This window comes from Micropterus salmoides, unplaced genomic scaffold (genome assembly GCF_014851395.1).
Source record: "Micropterus salmoides isolate LMB-PRFRI ecotype aquatic unplaced genomic scaffold, ASM1485139v1 Ms_hic_scaffold_4159, whole genome shotgun sequence".
Lineage (NCBI taxonomy): Eukaryota > Metazoa > Chordata > Actinopteri > Centrarchiformes > Centrarchidae > Micropterus > Micropterus salmoides.
The window spans coordinates 44,017-65,481 of NW_024043550.1; the positions used below are offsets into that span (position 1 = coordinate 44,017).

At 43.5% G+C, this 21,465-nt stretch overlaps 1 protein-coding gene across 1 annotated transcript; it reads right to left on the bottom strand.

Moving 5' to 3' along the window:
• Positions 1 to 6,522: 6,522 nt before the first annotated feature.
• On the bottom strand, positions 6,523 to 20,360 carry LOC119887374 (G-protein coupled receptor 4-like). Its single transcript, XM_038698188.1, has 4 exons — positions 20,230 to 20,360; positions 17,720 to 17,871; positions 7,183 to 7,370; positions 6,523 to 7,073 (listed from the first exon to the last, which is right to left on the bottom strand). Exons 2-4 carry the CDS (start codon positions 17,720 to 17,722, stop codon positions 6,560 to 6,562), a joined length of 705 nt encoding a protein of 234 aa, XP_038554116.1. The 5' UTR covers positions 17,723 to 17,871; positions 20,230 to 20,360; the 3' UTR covers positions 6,523 to 6,559.
• Positions 20,361 to 21,465: the final 1,105 nt, after the last annotated feature.

Below are 21,465 nucleotides of genomic sequence, written 5' to 3' on the forward strand. Positions count from 1 at the left end.
CCTCAAAGCCCTGTCTGCTTCCATCTCGGTCCCCTCTGATGAAAAACGACGAATTGTGGGAATTTTAGTTCTGGTGCTGCTTATTTACACTCTGCTGTTCCTGCCCAGCATCATTTGCTTCCTGCAAGAAAACTATGACCTGACCCTCGACCTCCTGTCTATCATCTTCATTAGGCTGAGTCCTCTTGCAGACTTTTTCCTGTATGTCTTCATGAGGAAAGGGTTCATAGACAAGCTTTTGGCCTCTGTGTGTTGCTGCAGAATGGACAGCAATGATATCAGCAGTCCACCAGTATGAATGACGACAACATTTCCACAGTCAGCTTCATGTAGGCAGAGAAAGGGAGAGGGAGAGAGAGAAAGAGGAGGAAACAGGAGGAGAAATGGAGGCCAATAGAAAGGATAGAGACGAGACAGATCCTGTCATCTACTGAGACCATTTCCAATAAGACACCTAACTGTAGAGAACAGGAAGCACTGTTTGGACTCTGCTGTGGGAGAAGTGGCTGCTGGGAAATGTTTTGGTCAACTTGCTCTGGTTCACTGTGATGGCTTCAACACATGGAAATAAAATGTGTTTTATTAGTTTGGAGCTGGAAGTTGATGTCTGTCATTATTCTCCTTTAATCCCAGAAGCAAAGCAGATATTATTTTAGATGAACTGAGCTCATTCTAGCCGCTGTTGTGTTTTTGGCAATCTGGATAAAATCTTAAACCACAGTTTATGTCAGTTTCAATGAAATTGTACATTTTCTGGAAATCCAATAAAAATGAGTTTGTAGACCAAACTGTGAATGTTTGTCTTTGAGCAACTCAGTGAATTAAATGTTGACAAATGAAGGTTCAACAAAATCTCTGCTGGTTGACAAATCTCTATTGTCTATATGAACATAAAGCCCAACCTGCTGTTACCAGGGAGGCATCCTGCACTTTCTGACCAAATGAGGTTTCCTCACAGCTCTTAAAGCTTTCAGACTTTTTTAGATAATAATTTGGGGCAGAAATGATAAAGTGTGACAGGACAGTCACAACAGATTAATATCTAATATGAAACTAAAACTCTGTAGACGGAGGTCTGGTGAGTCATTGTTTATTAACAAATAACAAAAAACTTACAGTTCAGCGGCGAAGGTGGCAGTCTGAGATGAAGAAACAACCAGAAAAACAGTGAGCACAGACACAGGAAGTGAAACAACACAAGGGGAAGAAAAACTGCAAAATAAAACAGGAAACAAGAAACACAAACAACATCAGCTTGATTAATGTGTGTGTGTTTTCAGACACGGTTTAGACAAAACCAACATCAGTTTCTTCTCCTTCATCAGTAGAAAGACATGGTTTATTGTTCAAGTGAAACGTTTTATCTCATTTCTCCACTTTGACTGAGCCTGTGGGACTTTCAGCAGGACATCAGTGAGCTGTTTTACTGCTCGGACTGCTGCTATATTTCCTGTAAACCACCAGATGGCAGTGTGCCGGCTGAGTTCGCTGCCCACAAGCTTCAAATCTTTTCTCAGCACAAACCAGAGGAAAGCCCACAAGCTGCATGAAGCTCTGCTCAGCCCACACTGGTTCTGATGGTCCAGGTCAGTCTGCTTTAGCTAGTTACTATAAAACAAAGAAGAAAAAGGCCCATAAACAGCTGTAGAACCTGGAGACAATAGTACCTAATTATCTAAAGTGCAGACTGTGAATAAGAGTAAGAAGTCTGTGTGATGGACAGCGAGCATCAGCCACAAATGCTCCAGGGTTTCCTCCTGGGAGCAGACAAGGCAGCCAGCACTAGTTGTGGCGTCGTCATGTGCCACATATCTGTTCGTGGCCACAGCCCCATGCAGGATCCTCCACTTGAGATCTGCAGTACGTTTCTCTATGGGGGTCTTACACAGCGACCTCCAGCTGCCCCGAGGAGAAGAGCCTGGTGCAAACACTTCTGACCACCTGGATTCTTTCAGTTCTGCCAGTGCAGCCAGGTCGAGGACTTTAACACTTGTGATGTATGATGTCTCTCTGTTTAGCCCATTCAAGGTTCCACATTGGGTTGTTTTAAAGGAAAGGAGTAACCCTGCTTTCTCCTCCCAATCTTCACTGGCCGGTGAAAGGTGCAGGTGAACAGGGTAAGACTTTCCTAGTTCATTACTCACATAGAGATAATTTTGCATTACAGGTTTTCTGAAATTGTGTCTAAATATGAAAATGAGGCAGTATCTAATGAAGTATGAGCTCATTTGAATCTTTTTCAAGAGCTGAAAACTGAACACTGATTAAGTCGGGTTCAAAATGATTGTTGATATAGATGTGAAGATTCTCAGTCATCCAGGTCATAGTTATCCAAAGGAGGTTAAAGTCAAGGGCACCAGGACTTGGTTGAAGATACTGGAAGACGTTTCGTCCGTCATCCGAGAGACTTCTTCAGTTCTGACTGACTGGTAGGGAAACTCAGCTGTTTAACCTCTGAGAGGTAGTTTGCCAGGATCGTGATACCGCTGGTTCGTTAGTGCTCCTGGCTGTGGTAACGACAGTCTTCTAGTATCTTCAACCAAGTCCAGTTGCCCTTGACAGAGGGAATTTTAGATATCTATTTTCATTCCTCCATAAATCAGAAAATAATGTCGACAAGCAGAAAATTAAATGTTCCATAATCCAGGCTGTGAATGATATGTGAACAAACCCCTCAGTAAAAAGTCTACTGTACATCAAAAAGCAATTCATTTCGGTCACTGGCTTTATTTGGAAATATTTCCGCTTTGTCCTAGTCCATCTCCAAGGCCGCTGCAGGAGGGCCCGAGAATTCACCTGAGAACACAAAATGAGCCTAATTGTTTTTGTAATCTGTAATTCGTGTTACTGGCAATTTGGTAGATTTCCCCTGTAATGTAGCTCATTGTTCTGTGGAAGGTAATGAAGTCAAAGGGCAAAGGGCCATTCGACAGGTGGACAAGATTGAAGAAGACAGCCTGAACATCCTAGAACAATGCTCCACACCTCAAATCACTCCAGTAGATGGACAAGATTCCTGCTGATGTGGCTGCAGTACGGCTTCACATCACATCTAAAGAACATGTCCACACATCACAGGAAGTGTTGTTATTTTAATGTTTGTTGTTTTATTAAATCATTCAAGCTGGTAATCTGACAAATATTGGAGACTGACTATAACATAAAAAGACACCATGAGACACGTTCTATTCATAAGAAATAAGAAAACAATCAGCTCTCGTGCTGAAACTTTGTTTTATACACAGGCAACAGGTGTGACAGCAGAATGGATCATAAGAAACGACAAACAAGCTGAACAAACCACAAAATAGCTTCAAACTGGATCTGTTAAGTATCTAGATGTTATCTAAATGTGTCTTTCCTCTGTTGTTCTGATGGACTTTACAGACACTGTGTACATGCTGCCTTAATTTCTTTAGAAGCAGCTTTGTATTGTGAGAAGGGTACATGATGCTCACTTTATATTGTATGTAACTTGTGTTGCAATACTTTGAGGCTTAGATAAAGGAAGTTGTGTGACACAAACACATACCATACCTGGTGATTCATCATCCACACCCAATCACAAGCACACATATGCATATCACTAATCACACAGACACACAGACACACCACTCTGGGTGCGGTTACCTCTATAAATTGTCAGGCTGCATAGGAAGAGACAGACTCCTCTGCTTACTGCTTCAGAGTAGACTCTGAGTTGGTGTGAGCAGTCTCCAGATATATATCTGCAATTGCTTTTGTTTTGGTAATAAAGATCTCGAAACTTAAGGCACTGTCTCATTTGATCTCTTCTCATCAACGGACCCGGTGAAGTCGGCGCACTTCAACAGTATTCAAAGCACAAAGCATCAAACTGTATATAGAACTCATGCCACTCATGACATAGTTTACTTGCATGAACCATTTTTTAAAGAAAACATGAATATGCTGAGTGTGCAGCAGCTTAGAACTGGAGGTGTACAGCATACTGCTGTTAAATCAGTTACATGTCATCTAATCTGCTTCTCTCCCTCACACACCTGATCCAGATCCACAATCACACACTGGACCAACATTCACCCCGCCGGATCATTGAGTCATCATCCATATGGCTGTTCACGCACCAGCCAACCAGACTTTTGAACTTGTTGTTGAGAACTTTGATTTTTGATCACTCGTCTGCCTGCCTTGCTCACTCTAATCTCTCTCACCGGAAACATCACTCGACACCAGAGACAGCTTTAGACTCGGACTGAAGTTGCCCTTAAGTCACACACACAGTGACTTCAGACTTTACTTAATTGACACTCCCACACCTGAGGCTGATCTCCATTAACACATCTGCCCTCCATCAATCACCCCCACTATTTGAGACCAGACCAGCTGTCCAGTCTGCACCAGATCGTTGAGTCTTTCGAGAAACCACGCACTCTCTTCACAGAGTTTATATACAGGAAATCATGCTCAAAGAGCCCAAACTTGACCACAGTGATTTTAAGAATTCTAGACCTACTTCTTAATGACCGGTTTAATCAAAAGTCTTAGAGAAGATTGTCCATTTATATTTGAGTTGAACACAACGTTCTTCATAGTTATGGATAATGCCGCCTATTTTTTGGCCCCTGTAACCTGTGGTAATCAAGACGGCTCCCTCAGACCCTCAGTTGGCCTGTTTATATATGCTGCCATTAGGTCACACTATACAGAAACACAAAATAAAATACCATTGTTATGCTGATGACACACAACTGTACGTCCCATTAAATGGAACATACTGTAGATAATCTTCTCTGCTCTATGGCTGAAATAAAGTGCGATGTCCCCAAACCACCTTCAATAAATGAAAATAAATCTAATATCATTGTCTGTCTAGAGAAACATCTTGGATCTGTGTCTGCAAGTATCACAGCTTCAGCCAGAAACCTGCATCTAATATTTGACTGAAATTTCCTTTGAAAAACACGTTACACAAGTTGTTCAAACATGTTTTAACGTGTTATTAATTGAGAAACACCACAAAAATCTGATCTTTTCTCTCATGGCCTAAACTCGAGCAGGTCATCCATGCGTTTATTTCTTCCAGGTAAGATTTTTGTAATTCACTTTTTGCAGGGTTAAACACAAAAAACTTCTGCAGGTACATAACGCAGCTTTTAACAAACACTAGAAGACAAGATCACATCAGTCCTGTTTTAGCCTCACTCCACTGGGTACCTGTAAGTTTTAGGATTGATTTTAGTGATCACTTGCACTTGCTAAGGGACTACATGGTTCTGCTCCTCTTTGAACCAGTACGCAACCTCAGGTCCTTGGGCAGGGCTCTGTTGGGTGTTAAGGGCGCTTTCACACCTGCAGTTCGGTTCATTTGGAGCAATTGAAAATAATGTTACACTGTTGCATTTCAGTTCTTGTCCGGTTCATGTTCACACTGCAGTTTTACAAACGAACCAGAGAAGTAACCATGATGTTACACAGACTTACAGGTAGCTTGTTGATTGGACAGCTTTGGCGATTGTCATCCTGCATCATCAGGACCCACGTGGGGAAATCAAACTCCGGTGACTGATTTTTGTATGATACTATTTATTTTTAACTATGTATGTAACTTTGATGGAAGTTCTGTATAAATAAAGTTTATTATTATAATATATCCTGCTCCCTGAAGTGCCATGCTAACAAGAAAATCAGTGTCAGTGTTCATAATGATGTAGCTGATCAGTATGTGTGTCATCTGAATGGAACTGAAATTACTTAATCCTGAATTAAGGTTTTGATCTGTGTTCACTGTGCAGCTGATCAAGTCATTTAAGATTTTAGCAGTTTATCTTCCAGAAATGCAGTTTGTAGTTTCCAAAGTGTCCCCTGCAGAAAGCCAAGGTATTTAAAGAAGCAGTCTGACAGTTTGGGAAATCTGCTTGTTCTTGTTGGATCTCAGCTAATAATGAGCTAAAGCTTAAAAAGGGGAAACATACAGTAGACTTTACTAACTTCTACTGAAACATGTTGGTCTGATCTGTTGTGACTGTCCCTGTCACACTTTATCATTTCTGCCCCAAATTATTATCTAAAAAAGTCTGAAAACTGAAAGTGCAGGATGCCTCCCTGGTAACAGCAGGTTGGGCTTTATGTTCATATAGAGATTTGTCAACCAGCAGAGATTTTGTTGAACCTTCATTTGTCAGCATTTAATTCACTGAGTTGCTCAAAGACAAACATTCACAGTTTGGTCTACAAACTGATTTTTATTGGATTTCCAGAAAATGGACAATTTCATATAAACTGACATAAACTGTGGTTTAAGATTTTATCCATATTGCCAAGCACAGAACAGCTGCTGCAAAACAGCTGCTCTTAATCCCATCCTAAACAGCAGCCACTTCTCCCACAGCAGAGTCCAAACAGTGCTTCCTGTTCTCTACAGTTAGGTGTCTTATTGGAAATGGTCTCAGTAGATGACAGGATCTGTCTCGTCTCTATCCTTTCTATTGGCCTCCATTTCTCCTCCTGTTTCCTCCCCTTTCTCTCTCTCCCTCTTTCTCTGACTACATGAAGCTGACTGTGGAAATGTTGTCATCATTCATACTGATGGACTGCTGATATCATTGCTGTCCATTCTGCAGCAACACACAGAGGCCAAAAGCTTGTCTATGGTCCCTTTCCTCATGAAGACATACAGGAACAAGTCTGCAACAGGACTGAACCTGACAAAGATGAAAGACAGGCTGTTGAGTCTCAAGTCTTCTAGGGTATTGTCATTGAATACTTTCAGGCACCAAATGATTCTGGGCAGGAACAGCAGCGTGTAAATAAGCAGCACCAGAACTAAAATTCCCACAATTCGTCGTTTTTCATCAGAGCGAACCGAAATGGTAGCAGACAGGGCTTTGAGGGTCCCAACCAGGAAGAATATTAACAGTGGGAAGGGGGGGAGGAGGAGGATAGGGAAGATAATGTATCTGATCAGAACTCCAGAGAAAAATATAAGAAAAGCACAGACAAGAGAAAGGACCCAGACCAGGACACAGACCGCCACAGAGGTCTTGATGGTTCGTCTGGAGCGGTACCACAGTGGGTGGGCGATGACCAAATACCTGTAATACAAGATGGACACAAAGTCTTTGAGGAGCTTCAGAGTTATAAACTAATATAATGTTCAGACACAGAAGGAGCTCCACACATACTGGATAGACAGATAGATACCTTTCCAGGGCGATGCAGACCATGAAGTAAACACTGGCAAACAGAGCAGAGAAGTAAATACAATAGAAGATGAAATATATATTCTCATCCACATTTGGTGCCACGTCAACGATCATGCAGCAGAACTGAAGGACGTCAGTAATGAGAAGGTTGATGAGGTAGATGGGAGCAACATGATCACTTCTCACCTGCAGGAAAACATTGGTAAAAGTCAACAAGCAGTTGGAAACATGTTGTGAAGTCCACCTCCTCCCAAATCTGTCATCTTGCTCTGCCCAGCAGCTGCAGTCAGAAATGTCAGAAAAAGTCAGAAATGGCTCTTTCTGACTTTTTCCATCCAACAGAAATCTCAGATATGACCCACTGGCCAATCACTGCAGGAACAAGACTAAGGGCCAGATTTCCTGCAGCTTCTGCAGCAGTTTTTCAGCCACAGATATGAAGCATTCTGGCTCAAACACATGAGCTGGATTTATCCAGACCGGAGTCGCAGTTTGAGGCACATGTTTGTGTTTGCAAGGTGAGCCTCTCTCCTCCTTGAATCTGCATTTCAGGGAAGATCGCACAACTAAGAACTGGAGACATGTTAACAGAGGTTCATTATGTTTTCACTGGACTTACTTAGAAACATAATAATAAGGTGCATTACATATAGGCTTACATTTAACAACAAACAGTTATTAAACTCAGCATAGGGTTGGGTTTATGTGAGCAGTGGTTATCGTTAGGGTGAGTCTCCAGGGATCAAAAGTGATGGAAATAGGACATTTTACATTAGAGCTTCCACCACACAGTGAGGATCAGTGTCAGTCGTCCTACGAGCAAGGGCTCATTCAAATGATCAAATACTATATATTATATAGTTAATACTATAATAATTATTTACAGGATTACAATAACAAAGTTATATACAGCAACATATATATAATCTGGTTATAACAGAAACAGGCAATCATTAAATTATTAAGTTTTAATAAGCAGATAAATTATAGAACTACCCATCAGGCTGACTGATATCAGTCTCCTGCTGCTGCCAGTTACTGTCATGATTAGGCTTTGCCACCTCCCCTTTCCTTTTGTTTCCTCTGTTTTTCCCTTCCCTGCTGTCTCTGTCAGTGTTTTGTCTGTCATGTCCTGTGTATGTGTGTGTGTGGGCGTGTCTGGCTCTGGCTCGTCACCACCTGCAGCATCAGTTCATCAGTTTACCTCCCTGGTATATTGCTCCGGCCAGCTCTCAGATCTCAAAACTTTAACTAGGTTTAAACTCTGTTTCAAACAACCTATTTCTTTGTCTACTCTAGTTGTTTCCAGTGTGTAAGATGCTGCCTGCCTACCTGCCTGCCTCTCAGCCGCCCAGCACTGACTCCCAGGATGCCATAGTCAATCCCCACAGTATCTGGAGTCCTCCGTCCCATTCCCAACCGTCTGGTTATCTCTGTGCTCTTGGAAAATAAACCTGCCAGTGTTTTTGACATCTAGCCTGTGTCCGTTCTTGAATCCCTAGTGAAACCTAACAGCACGAACTGGCCAGTTATGGATTCAGAGGAAATGGCGCCAGGTGCTCTGGAGAGTCAGTCAGCCCTCGCCAGCCAAGGAATCCTCCCCTTCACCGTGCTTCTCGACCAGTTGTTGCGACTGAGTCCTACGTTCAGGACCATGAGCCTTTTTCTGGGAAATTTTCACTGTGCCGTCGTTTCCTGCTTCATTGTGCCATGGTGTTCGCCCAACCAGACCTTTGCTTCAGATCCTGCTACGGTACATTACATCCTGGGTCTGTTAAGAGGGAGAGCACTAGCCTGGACTGAAGCAGTAAATGTTAATATTCCCATTATGACTCTGTTTTTGCTGCAGTTTAAGGCTATGCTCCAACAGGTTTTTGACCACCCTGATCACTGTGGTGATACATCTCAACGAGTGCTGAACTCCAGCAAGGAAACAATACAGTGGCAGACTACTCAGTGGAGTTCAGAACTCTGGCTGCTGACGCTTGCTGGAATGATGCAGCACTTCAGTGGGTATTCAGGAAGGGGCTTAATGAGAGGATTAAAGATGAGTTGGCTTCACGAGATGACCCTGCCAGTTTGAACTCTCTGATTTCTGTCTATGCGGCTCGACAACTGTCTGCCTAAGCGGCGCAGGGAGCGAGTAAAAATGTCCACCTCCACTCCTCAGCCCCATCACACATTCACTGTTGCTTCCCCTGATATTCCAGCTACTTCCTCTGTGCCCGACCAACATCAAGCTCCATACCTGAGCCCATGCAGTTGGATCCGGCCTGCCTATTCCTAGAGGAACGCTCCCGCCGAGGTAGCTCGGGTGAGTGCCTCTATTGTAGCGTCAAGGGTCATTTTGTTGCCTCATGACCTATTTAACCAAAAGGTCCAGTTCCTCAGTAGGTGTGGGCATACTAGGCCAGAACCCTAGTCTCACTAACAATCCTCTTCGTCTACAAATCCCTGCTAAAATGGTGCCCACCTCAGCTTTCTCTGCCACTCCAGGCCTTGGACTCCTGTACAGAGGGAAATTTTATTGATCAAGATTTGGCCATCCAGTCTGGGTTTCCTCTCGAGCCACTTCCAGAGCCCTGTAATGCCCTGGCCTTAGATGGCCATATCCTAGACCTTGTCCCCCGGTCTACTGAACCTCTCAAGGTGATACTGTCTGGTAATCACCATGAAAACATCTCATTTAAACTAATCTCAGCCCCTCAGACCCCTATCATTTTAGGGTTCCCTTGGCTTAAACTACATAAACCCTGTGTCGTTTGCGCTGCCTCCAGAATCCTGGGCTGGAGCCCTTATTGTCTGTCCATCTGTCTGCAATCTGCACTACCACCAGCAGAGTGCGCTAATTCCCCACTCAACTCAGAGCCTCCCGACTTAACAAACATGCCCTCTGAGATCCTTCTGAATATCATGACCTGAAAGTCTTCATCAAGGATCTAGCGCTGTCCCTTCCGCCTCACAGACCATGTGATTTTGAAATTAAACTGCTCCAGACGCCCCACTTCCATCCAGCAGGCTCTACAACCTCTCTTGCCCTGAAAAAGAGCCCATGGAAATATAAATCAGAGACTCTCTGAAAGTGGTCTGATCCACCCCTCTGCTTCTCCCATTGGTGCAGGCTTCTTTTTTGTGGCTCAGAAAGATAAGTCCCTCCGCCCCTGTATTGATTACCTCAGCCTCAACAATATTCTGCCACTAATACACCCAGCCTTTGAACCCCTGCAGTAGGCCACGTTCTTCTCTAAGCTGGATCTTCAAAACGCCTACCACCTGGTGTGAATAAAAGGATACAAATGGAAGACAGCTTTCAACATCCCTCTCGGCCACTTTGAGTGCCAGGCAATGCCTTCTGGGTTGACTAATACACCTGCTGTATTCAAAAACCTGGTTAATGACGTACTTTGTGACTTCCTGAATCGTTTCATCTTTGTTTACTTGAATGATATTTAGATTTTTTTCAGAGATCCCGTAGAGCACGTTTCCCACGTCCACCAGGTTCTTCAGCGGCTGCTGGAGAAAAGGCTTTACATCAAGGCCGAGAAATGTAAATTTCACTCCAGTTCCGTAAGCTTTTTTGGCTATATAATCAGACGAGGGTAGATGCAGGCAGACCCAGGTGAAATCAAGGCAGTTGTGGAGTGTCTGGTCCCTGCCTCTCGTAAACAACTAGCAGCAGTTTTGGGGTTCGCGAACTTTTACTGTAGATTCATCAAAGATGACAGTAAGGTTGCAGCCCCTTTAACCCAACTAACCTCCACCAAGTCACCTTTCTTCGGGTCTCCTGAAGCCCAGGCTGCTTTTGACAAATTAAAGTCCCTGTTCACGTCTGCTCCATCCTAGTCCATCCAGATCCCTCCAAACAGTTTCATGGAGGATGACACATCACACAGTGGGGTGGGTGCCGTGTTATCTCAGCGTTCAGGCCCAGATCAGAAGATGCACCCCTGCGCCTTCTTCTCACGTCGACTAAACCCCGTGGAGAGGAATTATGATGTGGAGCATCGAGAACTCTTGGCGGTGAAATTGAAATTGGTATCAGAGTGGCAAAGAACAACCCCTTATTGGATGGACTGATCATAAAAACCTTGCTTACATTCTGACCGCCAAGAAGCTCAACTCTCGCCAAGCACGTTGGGCTTTGTTTTTTGGTTGATTTAAATTTCTCACTTACCTACAGACCAGGCTCTTTGTCTGTCATGTCCTGTGTGTGTGTGTGTGTGTGTGTGTGTGTGTGTGGGCGTTTCAGGAGTTTAAATCTAGTTGAAGTTTTGTGATCCGTTTCTTATTCTACTCTAGTTGTTTCCTGTGCATAAGATGCTGCCTGCCTGCCTGCCTCTCAGTCTGCCCAGCATTAACTCCTGGACACCATAGTCAATCGTTGCGGTATCTGGCATCCTCTGTCGCATTCCCAACTATCTGGTTATTAGGCCTATTGTTGTTATTATACATTCTCATTAACATTATAATAAATATCTGTACCACTATTACCTTTATTGTCTGCATTTCTATATGGATATTGTGTTGGTGCGTCCCCAGATGCAGATGGCTGCCCACCCTGAGCCATGGCTCTGCTCAAGGTTTCTGCCTCTTAAATTAATTTTTTCCTTTTCTGTCGTCTAGTGCTGTTCATGGTGGGACTAGTTGGTCTCTGTAAATATCATCACAGAGTACAGTCTAGACCTGCTCTAAATTAAAATCGCAATGAGATAACTGTTGTGAATTGGCGCTATATAAATAAAATTGAACAGAATTTTCACCAAAGAAAAAGATTTAATTTAAATAGGTGGTATTATGCTCATTTTTACGTTCAAAATCCTATTTAGGGGTTTTACCAGGACAGGTTTACATGGTTTCATTTTCAAAAAACACCATATTTCTTTCATACTGCACATTGCTGCAGCTTCTATTTTCACTCTGTGTAGAAGGCTTTGTTTTAGCTACGGAGTGATACATCTTGTCTCAATGATCTTTGCTGGGAGTTGCACATGCGCAATTCTTAGTAGCCAATCAGAAGTAGAGAAGGGCGGGTCAGTGAGAAGCAAACACGGCTTCGATTCAGCTGTACATGTGGCCAACCAGCTTGGCAACATCGACTGGTGCAAGAGTTTGAGTGGTGAGTCTGTAACAAATGTATCTTTAATCCATAAAGTTTTAACTGAGCTCTGTCTCTACATCACAGGAACAACTTTATGTCCACTGACTGCCTGGAGGGTAGCTAGTGTTTGGAAGGGAGAGGAGAGCTGTGTGCTGCAGCTCAGTGTTTTTCCGATTATGTTTTTGAGGGCGTGTCGGACTAGCCATTTGGCGAGCGTTATGAGGCGCGTTAAGCTTTCATTCCTGTGTTGTCACAAGGAAGAAACGGAAGCGGCTGGACTACAAACAAGCTGTTTTCAGGCAGTTCAGAGCAGAGTTTTCTGTGGGAGACAGAAAAGGTATATAACTCAATAAAGGAGAGGGAGTAAGGCCAAGTTAAACAGTTAAAAAGAAGTCAATTGAGAGATGTGTTTCTCAGGTCCCACTGGCTGTTCTCAGGTCAGGACATGCTATAATACATTTTGCTGCCATCATCTCACGTTTGGTGCAGTGAAGTCATTTGCACCTTTCTGAATAGAGAGTATAGTGCACTATGTGTATGTGGTACTTCCTTTAGTGATGTGATGTGCGGAGATGTGTGGTATTGATGCAATACTGATGTTGAATATGTCTTTTAATATCTATACTGCAGGTAAAATAAGTATTGAAGACGTCACAATTTTACCCAGTAAACATATTTCTAAAGGTGCTGTTGATGTGAGTTCAGAAATTAAGTTATGTGTAATAATGTATTGAACAAAGCGAGGTATAAAACAAATGAAGATAGATAGAAGAAAATGCCTGGAAAGCCAAGACACCAGCTGAAATCTATAAGTATTTAGAAGGGAGTCCTGCCCCTCTCAGTGCAGATTAATATCAGCTGGTTCAGTCCCAACTGATGGCCTATTAAAAGGTGTGTCATTACCAAGGTGCCACATGAGGAACTTCTCATGATGGGTGAAAGCAAAGAGCTCTCGCAAGACCTTCACAGCCTTATTTTTGCAAAACATACAGATGGCACTGGTTACATAAGGATTTCTAAACTTCCAGTGAGCACTGTTGGGGCCATAATCCGGAAGTGGAAAGAACATCATTTCACCAGAAACTGGCCATGACCAGCTGCCCCTTGCAAGATTTCTGACAGAGGAGTGAAAAGAATTATCAGAAGAGTCCAAGAGCCAAGGAGACTTGTGGAGACCGTCAGAAAGACCTGGAACTGGCAGGTACAAATGTTCCAAAGAAAACAATAAGTAATGAAGGGAACCACCATGGCCTGTATGCACACTCACCACGCAAGACTCTGTTACAGAATAAAAAGCACGTTGAAGCTTGTTTAAAGTTTGCTGCACATTTGGACAAGCCTGTGAAATACTGGGAGAATACAGTCTGGTCAGATGAGAGCAACATTCAACTCTTTGGATGCTATAATACACACCATGTTTGGAGGACACATGGGACATCACCCTAAAAACATCAAGGTGTGGGCTGTTTTCAGCATAAGTTGGCGAATGATGAATGGAGAAATGTACAGAGCCATTTTTGGTCAATTCTGATGCCATCTACCAGGATGATGAAGATGAAACGAGGGAGGACATTTCACCAAGACAATGATCCCAAACACACAGCGAAGGAAACTCTGTTGGTTTCAGAGAGAGAGAGATATATAAAGCTGCTAGAATGGCCCATCCTCCCGTGTGTGGAGGGAGTGAACACACAAGGCAGCGTAGTTGCTATCTGGTGGGGGAGGAAGGCATAGGCAGACACAGTCTCCACGTAGTGGGGGGGTGATGTGTTCCTCATGGGGTGGGGCAGCCACACTCGTGGGCTCATAACTATACTGCTGCTCTGACGAGGGGGAGAAGGGAGGGACAGGCAACAAAGGAAATGGTCTGCCCACGACATCCGCGCTTGCAGCCAGGCACTGCCGGTGGAGCGTACATAATGTGAACAGCATCACACACTGCCCGGCAGATTTCTTGGCTCACATTTCACCTGGCTAACGGCAACTGGCTCACACAGTGTGGAGAATGTGTTTGATGTGGCTGATTAGACTTAGACAGACACAGACAGCGTTTGCTCAACAACTTCCAGAAAAGGAGCAACAAGATTACAACACAGCTTTTTCTGACCCATAGCTTACCAGTCATCTGCTCTGAGCGCAGAGGCAGCAGCAAGCAATCCGGATGCTAGATGTCAATAGCCGCGGCCAATGTGGAGCAATGTGAACACAAGGGGTCTGCCTGGTCGGCTGGTCCAGCGGCAGACTGCATGTCGGCCACAGGTTAGTTTACCATTAGCTTAACATTAGCATCCTGGTTGCCTAACGATCACTTGCCTCGCCATGGCAACATAGCAACGTCGAGACCGGCGTCGCCCGAGGTTGGAATAGGGAATCGGGGAGCGGCTTGGAGACTCCCGCTCTTCCGGTAACAAGTTGAGGGCTTTGTCCAGTGAAAGACCACCACACCTCCTTGTCCTTAACAGCGCTGCCTCTCTTTGGGGGAGAGAAGGGTGCAGAATGAGCACCGTGAGCCTAGGGTGAGTGCTCAGCCGGCGTGCTCCGGTCCGAGGTGTGGCGGTATGGAGGTCCTTCGGCAGGACGAAGCCTGTGTCACAAATGCCACACACCCGTACGGATGTAGTGGCGTCCCACCCCACTCGGGCCTACTTGCTGGAAGACATTGTTCTTCTTTTCTGACTGGAAATCTTCTGCTCTTTAGACAGTTCAGTGCTTGAAAAAAATGGGAGCCGAGGGTCAGGTCTCACCGTTGTACTTATCCAAGGTGCGGACATAGGAGAGGCCCACGCTGTGGGTGGGTATAGACAACTTTTCTCAGTGCCGCACAGGTGCGCGTAGGGGTAAACCCAATAGTGATAGCCTTAAGAAGGCGAAGCCTATACGAAATAGAACAAAGTAATTAACATTGTCGATGTAGCTAACATTGGGCCACAGCTTCGTGTCATTTAGACACTCCATCAGAAGAGATGGGTGAGGAATTGTTATGGTACTATACTATAGTATGTATAGTAAGCAAAACACCCAAATGCCATGCAATCATCAACATCAATGCACAAGTGACGAGCCCAATGCGTCCACGCACTGCGACACCCAATGCCCCCCCGCGAATCCAGAGGTCATGCAATAAGAAGAGAGAGAGAGCGAGTGGCAGAACACCTGCAGCAAGTCCCAGGCCGGCAGCAAACACCTCGCGCAGGTCACCGTGCACCCGCTAATAAAAGTCTGCCGTCCCCCAGCCGCCGGAAAAACTAAGGCCACCCGCGCCAGCCGACATCCCCCATGCGCAGCATGCCCCCAGGCCGCCGTGCAACACCAGCCAAACCAGCAACTACCAACCCACCCACCGGTCAAGGGCCGAGAACTCCAGGCACAAGCCCATAATAAACCGGAGCACAGCCCTGCCCCTCACCCACACTGCACATCCCGACAACTAACTTTATACTTCAGTATCCAGAGGGGTCCAACAACTGGCCGACAGAGAAATGGGGAAGCATGGATCCGAGGCCAACGAAGCTTGGAGGGACCAGTTTGCAAAACAGGGACGCAAACTGGTCCCTCCAAGCCAACGAGGAAATGCCTCCCCCGGACTCCCATGCACAAACTAAACGCCCAGCAGCCATTCAGAGACCGGGGAAAAAGCACAATGCATCAAGATGCATCGACAATCGCTCTACAATCCCACCGCAGCCCTCCAAACCGCAACCGGATCAACCCGCGCAGCGCCCAGAGACCCCCACCCCCAGTAGCCAGGGCACCCCACGACCCCCCAAAGCGCAAAGGAACCCAGACCGCATGTCCCGGGGGAAGCTGCACCCCGCTTATGTTAATGCTTTTAAAGCAGGTATGACGTACTGATGAATGGCATATCAGAAATTTTAATTTCCTTACAGAATGTTTGTTCTATGTCAATCCATGAGGGGGCTCTGATTGGTCCATTTTGAGAGATATATATTGTAGTCTATTGGACAGGAAGTAATGATATAAATTTGGCAGTTCTAAACCACCACGTCTTTTGCTTTTTGTATAGTTTTGAAACTGATTTGTGGGGGTTTATTTTTCCACAAAAATTTTGAGATGTTTGAGTCCAGTGATTTGAACCAGACAGCAGAGGGTTTGGTGGGTAACATTGAAAACAGGTAATTGATTTTAGGTAGGACCATCATTTTTATGGTGGAGACTCTTCCCATGAGTGATATAAGTTATGATGTCCACCATACAAGGTCATCCTCTATTGATTTAAGTAAAGGCATGTAGTTTAGCCATGTCAGTTCTGACACCCTGGAGGAAATATTGACACCCAGATATTTAATATTCCCAGACTTTAGCAGTGTGGTAGATATACTCTGGAAATCACACTTTACAGGTAAAACTATGGATTTACTCCAGTTAATGGAGTAGTCTGAGATGGATGAGAATTATTTTAAGTGTGATTGTCTCAGAAAGAGAAGTTTGTGAGTTTAGGAGGAAAAGTACATCATCTGCATAAAGGCTTATTTTGTGGTGTATATTTTCTGTTTGAATTCCTTTAATATTATTATTTTGTCTGATAGCAGCTGCTAGCTGTTCTATAAAAATAGTAAATAGTGAGGGAGAGTGTGCAACCCTGCCTGGTACCCCTCTGGAGACTAAAGCATGGAAAAGAATGATCATTTGTTTTGACAGAAGCTCTTGTTGAACTGTATAAGATTTTAATCCAATTTATGAAAGAGTTTCCAAATCCGAATTTCTATAAAGTAGCGAATAGAAATTTCCACTTTACTCTGTCAAATGCTTTCTCTGCATCCAAAGAAACAACTGTAGTTTCCAGGTTATATAATAGTGGCACAGTCTATTACGTTAAGTAGCCTGCGTGTATTGTTGGTGGAGTGCCTGCCCTTAATAAATCCTGGTCAGAGTGTATTATACCAGGAGTGACCTTCTCTAGCCTTCTTGCTAGGGTTTTGCAGATGATTTTAAGATCTGCGTTAATAAGTGATATTGGGCGATAACTGGTTGGGAGTGTGGGGTCTTTGTCTGGTTTAAGGAGCAGGCTGATATTAGCAGAGTTCATTGTTGGAGGCAACATGCAAGTACCCCTAATTTGCATAACCATCCTATAGAATGTGGGCGCAAGTATTTCCCAGAATTCCTTGTAGAATTCAGCCGGAAAACCATCTGGGCCTGGGACTTTATTATTCGGCATATATAAGCGAGCTTCCTGGAGTTCAGCCATTGAAATAGGTGAATCCAGAGCCCTCCAGAGAATCTTCCAATCAGCTTGATATACATTTTAATTCTGGAGTCAATAATTCCTGTCAGTTTATAAATCATTCCAAGCCTTTGTCATAGCCCCCTGACACCTAGCCCCCAAACCAGATCCAGATCCATTACAGACAGACGGACTGTAGGACAGACACACCACACAGACAGGAAATAAATAACTCTGTCAGAATGTACATACCATAGAATAAAGAGAATAGATGGCCACCAGGGTCAGAGGAAGGCTGATGGCAATGATTATGCATGTCACCACACCTGTGATGTCCTGTGATTATAGCTTTGGTCCTGTGAGGTGTTGTTAAAGTAGAAACCGTCCATTCTTCAGAGTGAAACCTGTTGTTTGAGAGATCAGGTTATTAAAGGGAGCAGGTTTTTAATCTACCTAACATTGTTCAGTGATATCACTAAAGCTATGAGGTGAAGTTCACACAAACACAGTGTACCTATCACAAACTGCTGTCTTTCACTTTCTATCATCATTCCTCAACATTTGTCGCATTTAACTTTTATTTAATGAAATAAGAAAAGAAGAACAAATATCTGTACGTGCTGATGTGAGGTCGTTACTGCAGCCACAGAACATCGTCCAGCTGTTTCACTAACTTAATGTTTAACGTTAATACTCATTGGTTTAGGACATCCTGCCTGTCTCCTGTACTTGATGCCCCTCTGCCCTCTGAGTTTGGATGAGGAGGTTTACATGATGATTAATCCACTTGACAGGGGACAGACTGTGCACTCTTCCTTGTTGGTGTTTGTTCTGAAATTATTTCTGGAACAAACACTTGATGCATATTGTTGGGATCACAGGGACCTCACAGAGGAAGCTGTTCATTTGTGATCATAACAGAACTTTTATCTTTTCGTCGATGAACTCAGATCCCTGAACTCAGCTCTCAGCTACGATTGGCCGGGGACCTGTTACCTATGATGTCACCTCATTAATAAAAACTCGGCGTCATGTCTTCGCTTCTCTTCTGGATGTGACGGCTGAAGCCGCCAACCTGACGGCGCGCTTGGAGCAGAACATAAAGTCCCGCTATAGATCCCTGCCACCAGCTGAGTTAGCCAAGCTGCTAACTCTGAGGAGAACAGACGAAGGGCCAGACCCTCTCATCTGGACGATCCGAACACGACAGAGCAAAAGACTGAACGGACCTGCCGGCTAACAACTAGCAAGACAACCCAATGTCTTCCTCTATGGATCGCTAACGTAACTGGGATTATACAGCAAGTGTTGGAACGTTAAAGCCTTTAGATCGCACAGCGGGAATTTGATTTCCATCGGATTCATTCTCTAGGAGGAGTGTATTAAAATAATTAATATCATCAACACCAGTGATACACTTTCTATATCCTGATACTCTTTGTCAGGTAAAACACATGTGTTATTAAAAACTGTTGGAAATTCAGCATCCTCAATGGTTTATCAATTAAACATCATATTCATCACTTGTTAATACATTTCATCTTAACCAACAAACATTACTCCATGGTCTCTGCTGGCAGGAGGCTGACTTCCTGTTAGTCTTCAGAGGCACGCTCCTGTGGTTAGGCCACAAACTGCTGAGTGTCAGACTTTACATCACATCTTTAAGGTTAAAACCAAAAGTCGTCATCTATCGTTCTAAATATTTTGTCATAACAGTGCATGACGCAGTTCCAGAACAGTTTTAAATTCCAAACATTTCCAGAACATTTAAAAATCATGATCATTATCTACACTAAAGCCACACTTTGACTGATTCAACAGTGCATATAAGCAAATACACTCAAGGACTAAACTTTGATATAAACTGACTGAAATATACTCTTCACTGTGACAAGAAGTATAAGAGTTTAAGTAAAAATACATTTTTTACTTACAAAACATCATGAGTACACAACATTATTATCATGGTGATGAAGCAATGAGTTTAAGCAACATACGTTTATAAGGTGACTTTAGCAATGTGTTCAGCAATTTTACTTTAAGTAATCTTATCTTATGAGATGATTCCTTAAAGGGTAAAAAAAGAAATAAAATGAAGAATAATCTTTAGATTTCTCTTGTTATATTTTCTGTCAAGTGAAAAACATTTAAAGACATTTCGCACCAATTCTATCAAATACTTTTTCATGTGCAAACTTTGTGATATAGACTCATCTTTGCAGTATATTTAAACATTAAATACAGAATTAAGGTTCATTTATTTTCTGTGGATACACAACACCCTCTCTTTAAAACAAAGAACCTTTATAGTGAAGCGCTCACCCCGGAGAGTGAAGGCAGGATCCTCTTCTTTTCTTAAGCTTTACTCCAGGACAAGGCTCAGTCCCCACTGCACAGGGCAGCAGCCTGCTTTTGCTGCTTTGTTACTCAGTTTCAAGACACCTCTAATATCTCAGAGACACTTTAGCTTCTTGTAGTTTAACTCGGGTCGCCACCCAAAGACCCCGGCGCATTATGTTCAGATCCTCCACAGGACAGAGAGAGGCCCCTGATAACAAGCTAGTTTCAATATCAGGTTCTGGCCTACCTCAGTATCAGAAGTCTAACTCCAGACTTTCTACCTTTCCTTGCGTCCGCCGTTTCTCATCAGGGAGTAGAGTATTCAAACACAACCTGGAACGAGTTCCTAGACTCCAGATCTAGAGAATAAGACCAGTGTGGCCCTCGGCTCAGTGTGTGGCAGTGTGGAAGAACCTTACCTTGCAGCAGGAGGAGGAGAGGAAAAATAATCTTTGAGATTCTTTACTCAAAGTGTCTTTTATTAAAGTACAATCAGCAAAAAAGAAAAGAACAGAGCAAAACAGCGTCGACCGGAGTTCTGCTTTTTCAAAATACCAAGAGCTGCAACTTATATACAGACACAGACAGGATGTGACAGAATAGCTCATGATGTATGTTTGCTGTGATTGGTTGATGCCTGTGCAGATGAGCCATGATCAGTCTCTTGTAAGTGGTCTGTTATCCAGATCACACCCAAGATGGTACACATGAACACAGAAAATATCTGCCGACCTTTTTCTGTAAATGCATTCTTTTCACTCTTTTCTCTTAAAGTTAAATGATAAAGTTGAGCAGGTTAAACAGACACACCTGTCATATCAAAATCAATTTCAATGAATCAATTAATTAAATAGGTCATATTATACTTTATGGCCTTTTCCCCTCTCCTTTATTGAGTTATAAAACTTTATTGTGCATGTAATAGGCTTGTAAAGTGAAAAAGCCCAAACGGAGTTCCCATCTCCCGCAGAAAACTCTGCTCTGAACTGAACACAGCTCATTTGTAGTCCAGCCTTTTCTTCCACTTTCTTGTGACGTCACAATAAAACACGCATCATAAAGCTCGCCTAGCGGCTAGTCAGACACGACCTCAAAAACAGTGGTGGAAAAACACACTGACCTGCAGCACTCAGTAGTCATGTTTCCATCTAATTGTCATATGAATTTTTTAAGTACAACCCAGGCTACAACAGGACTAGTTATGTCAGTAGTTGACGATACACATGTCTGTCATAAACAAGACATGTGGGTTCAAACCAGAAACAAAACCAGTCGCATGAACCTGAGGACCAGGGATCTGAGAAACATAGACAGAGGTCCTCAGGAATGTGTTTCAAACGGGCAAACTGCTACCTAACATGTCTCCATAAGTTCTGGGAATATCCGCCACGACGCCGATAGCAGAAACAGCTGATCAGACGTGAGTTACAAGAACTTATTCGCCAAAAGCGTTTCCATCTCCCATTTAGTGCATTTACTCTTTTTCGACAAAGGCAAAAATCTCCTCAAGCGAGTGTAAAACTTTTGAGAAATTAAGGATTTTTTTTTCAAATTTAGCTGTTTCCATCAACTTTTCTAATGCAATACTTCAAAATGCACATAAACAAACGACGATGGAAACATGGCTAGTGACAAGACATCCACCTGCTGCCTCT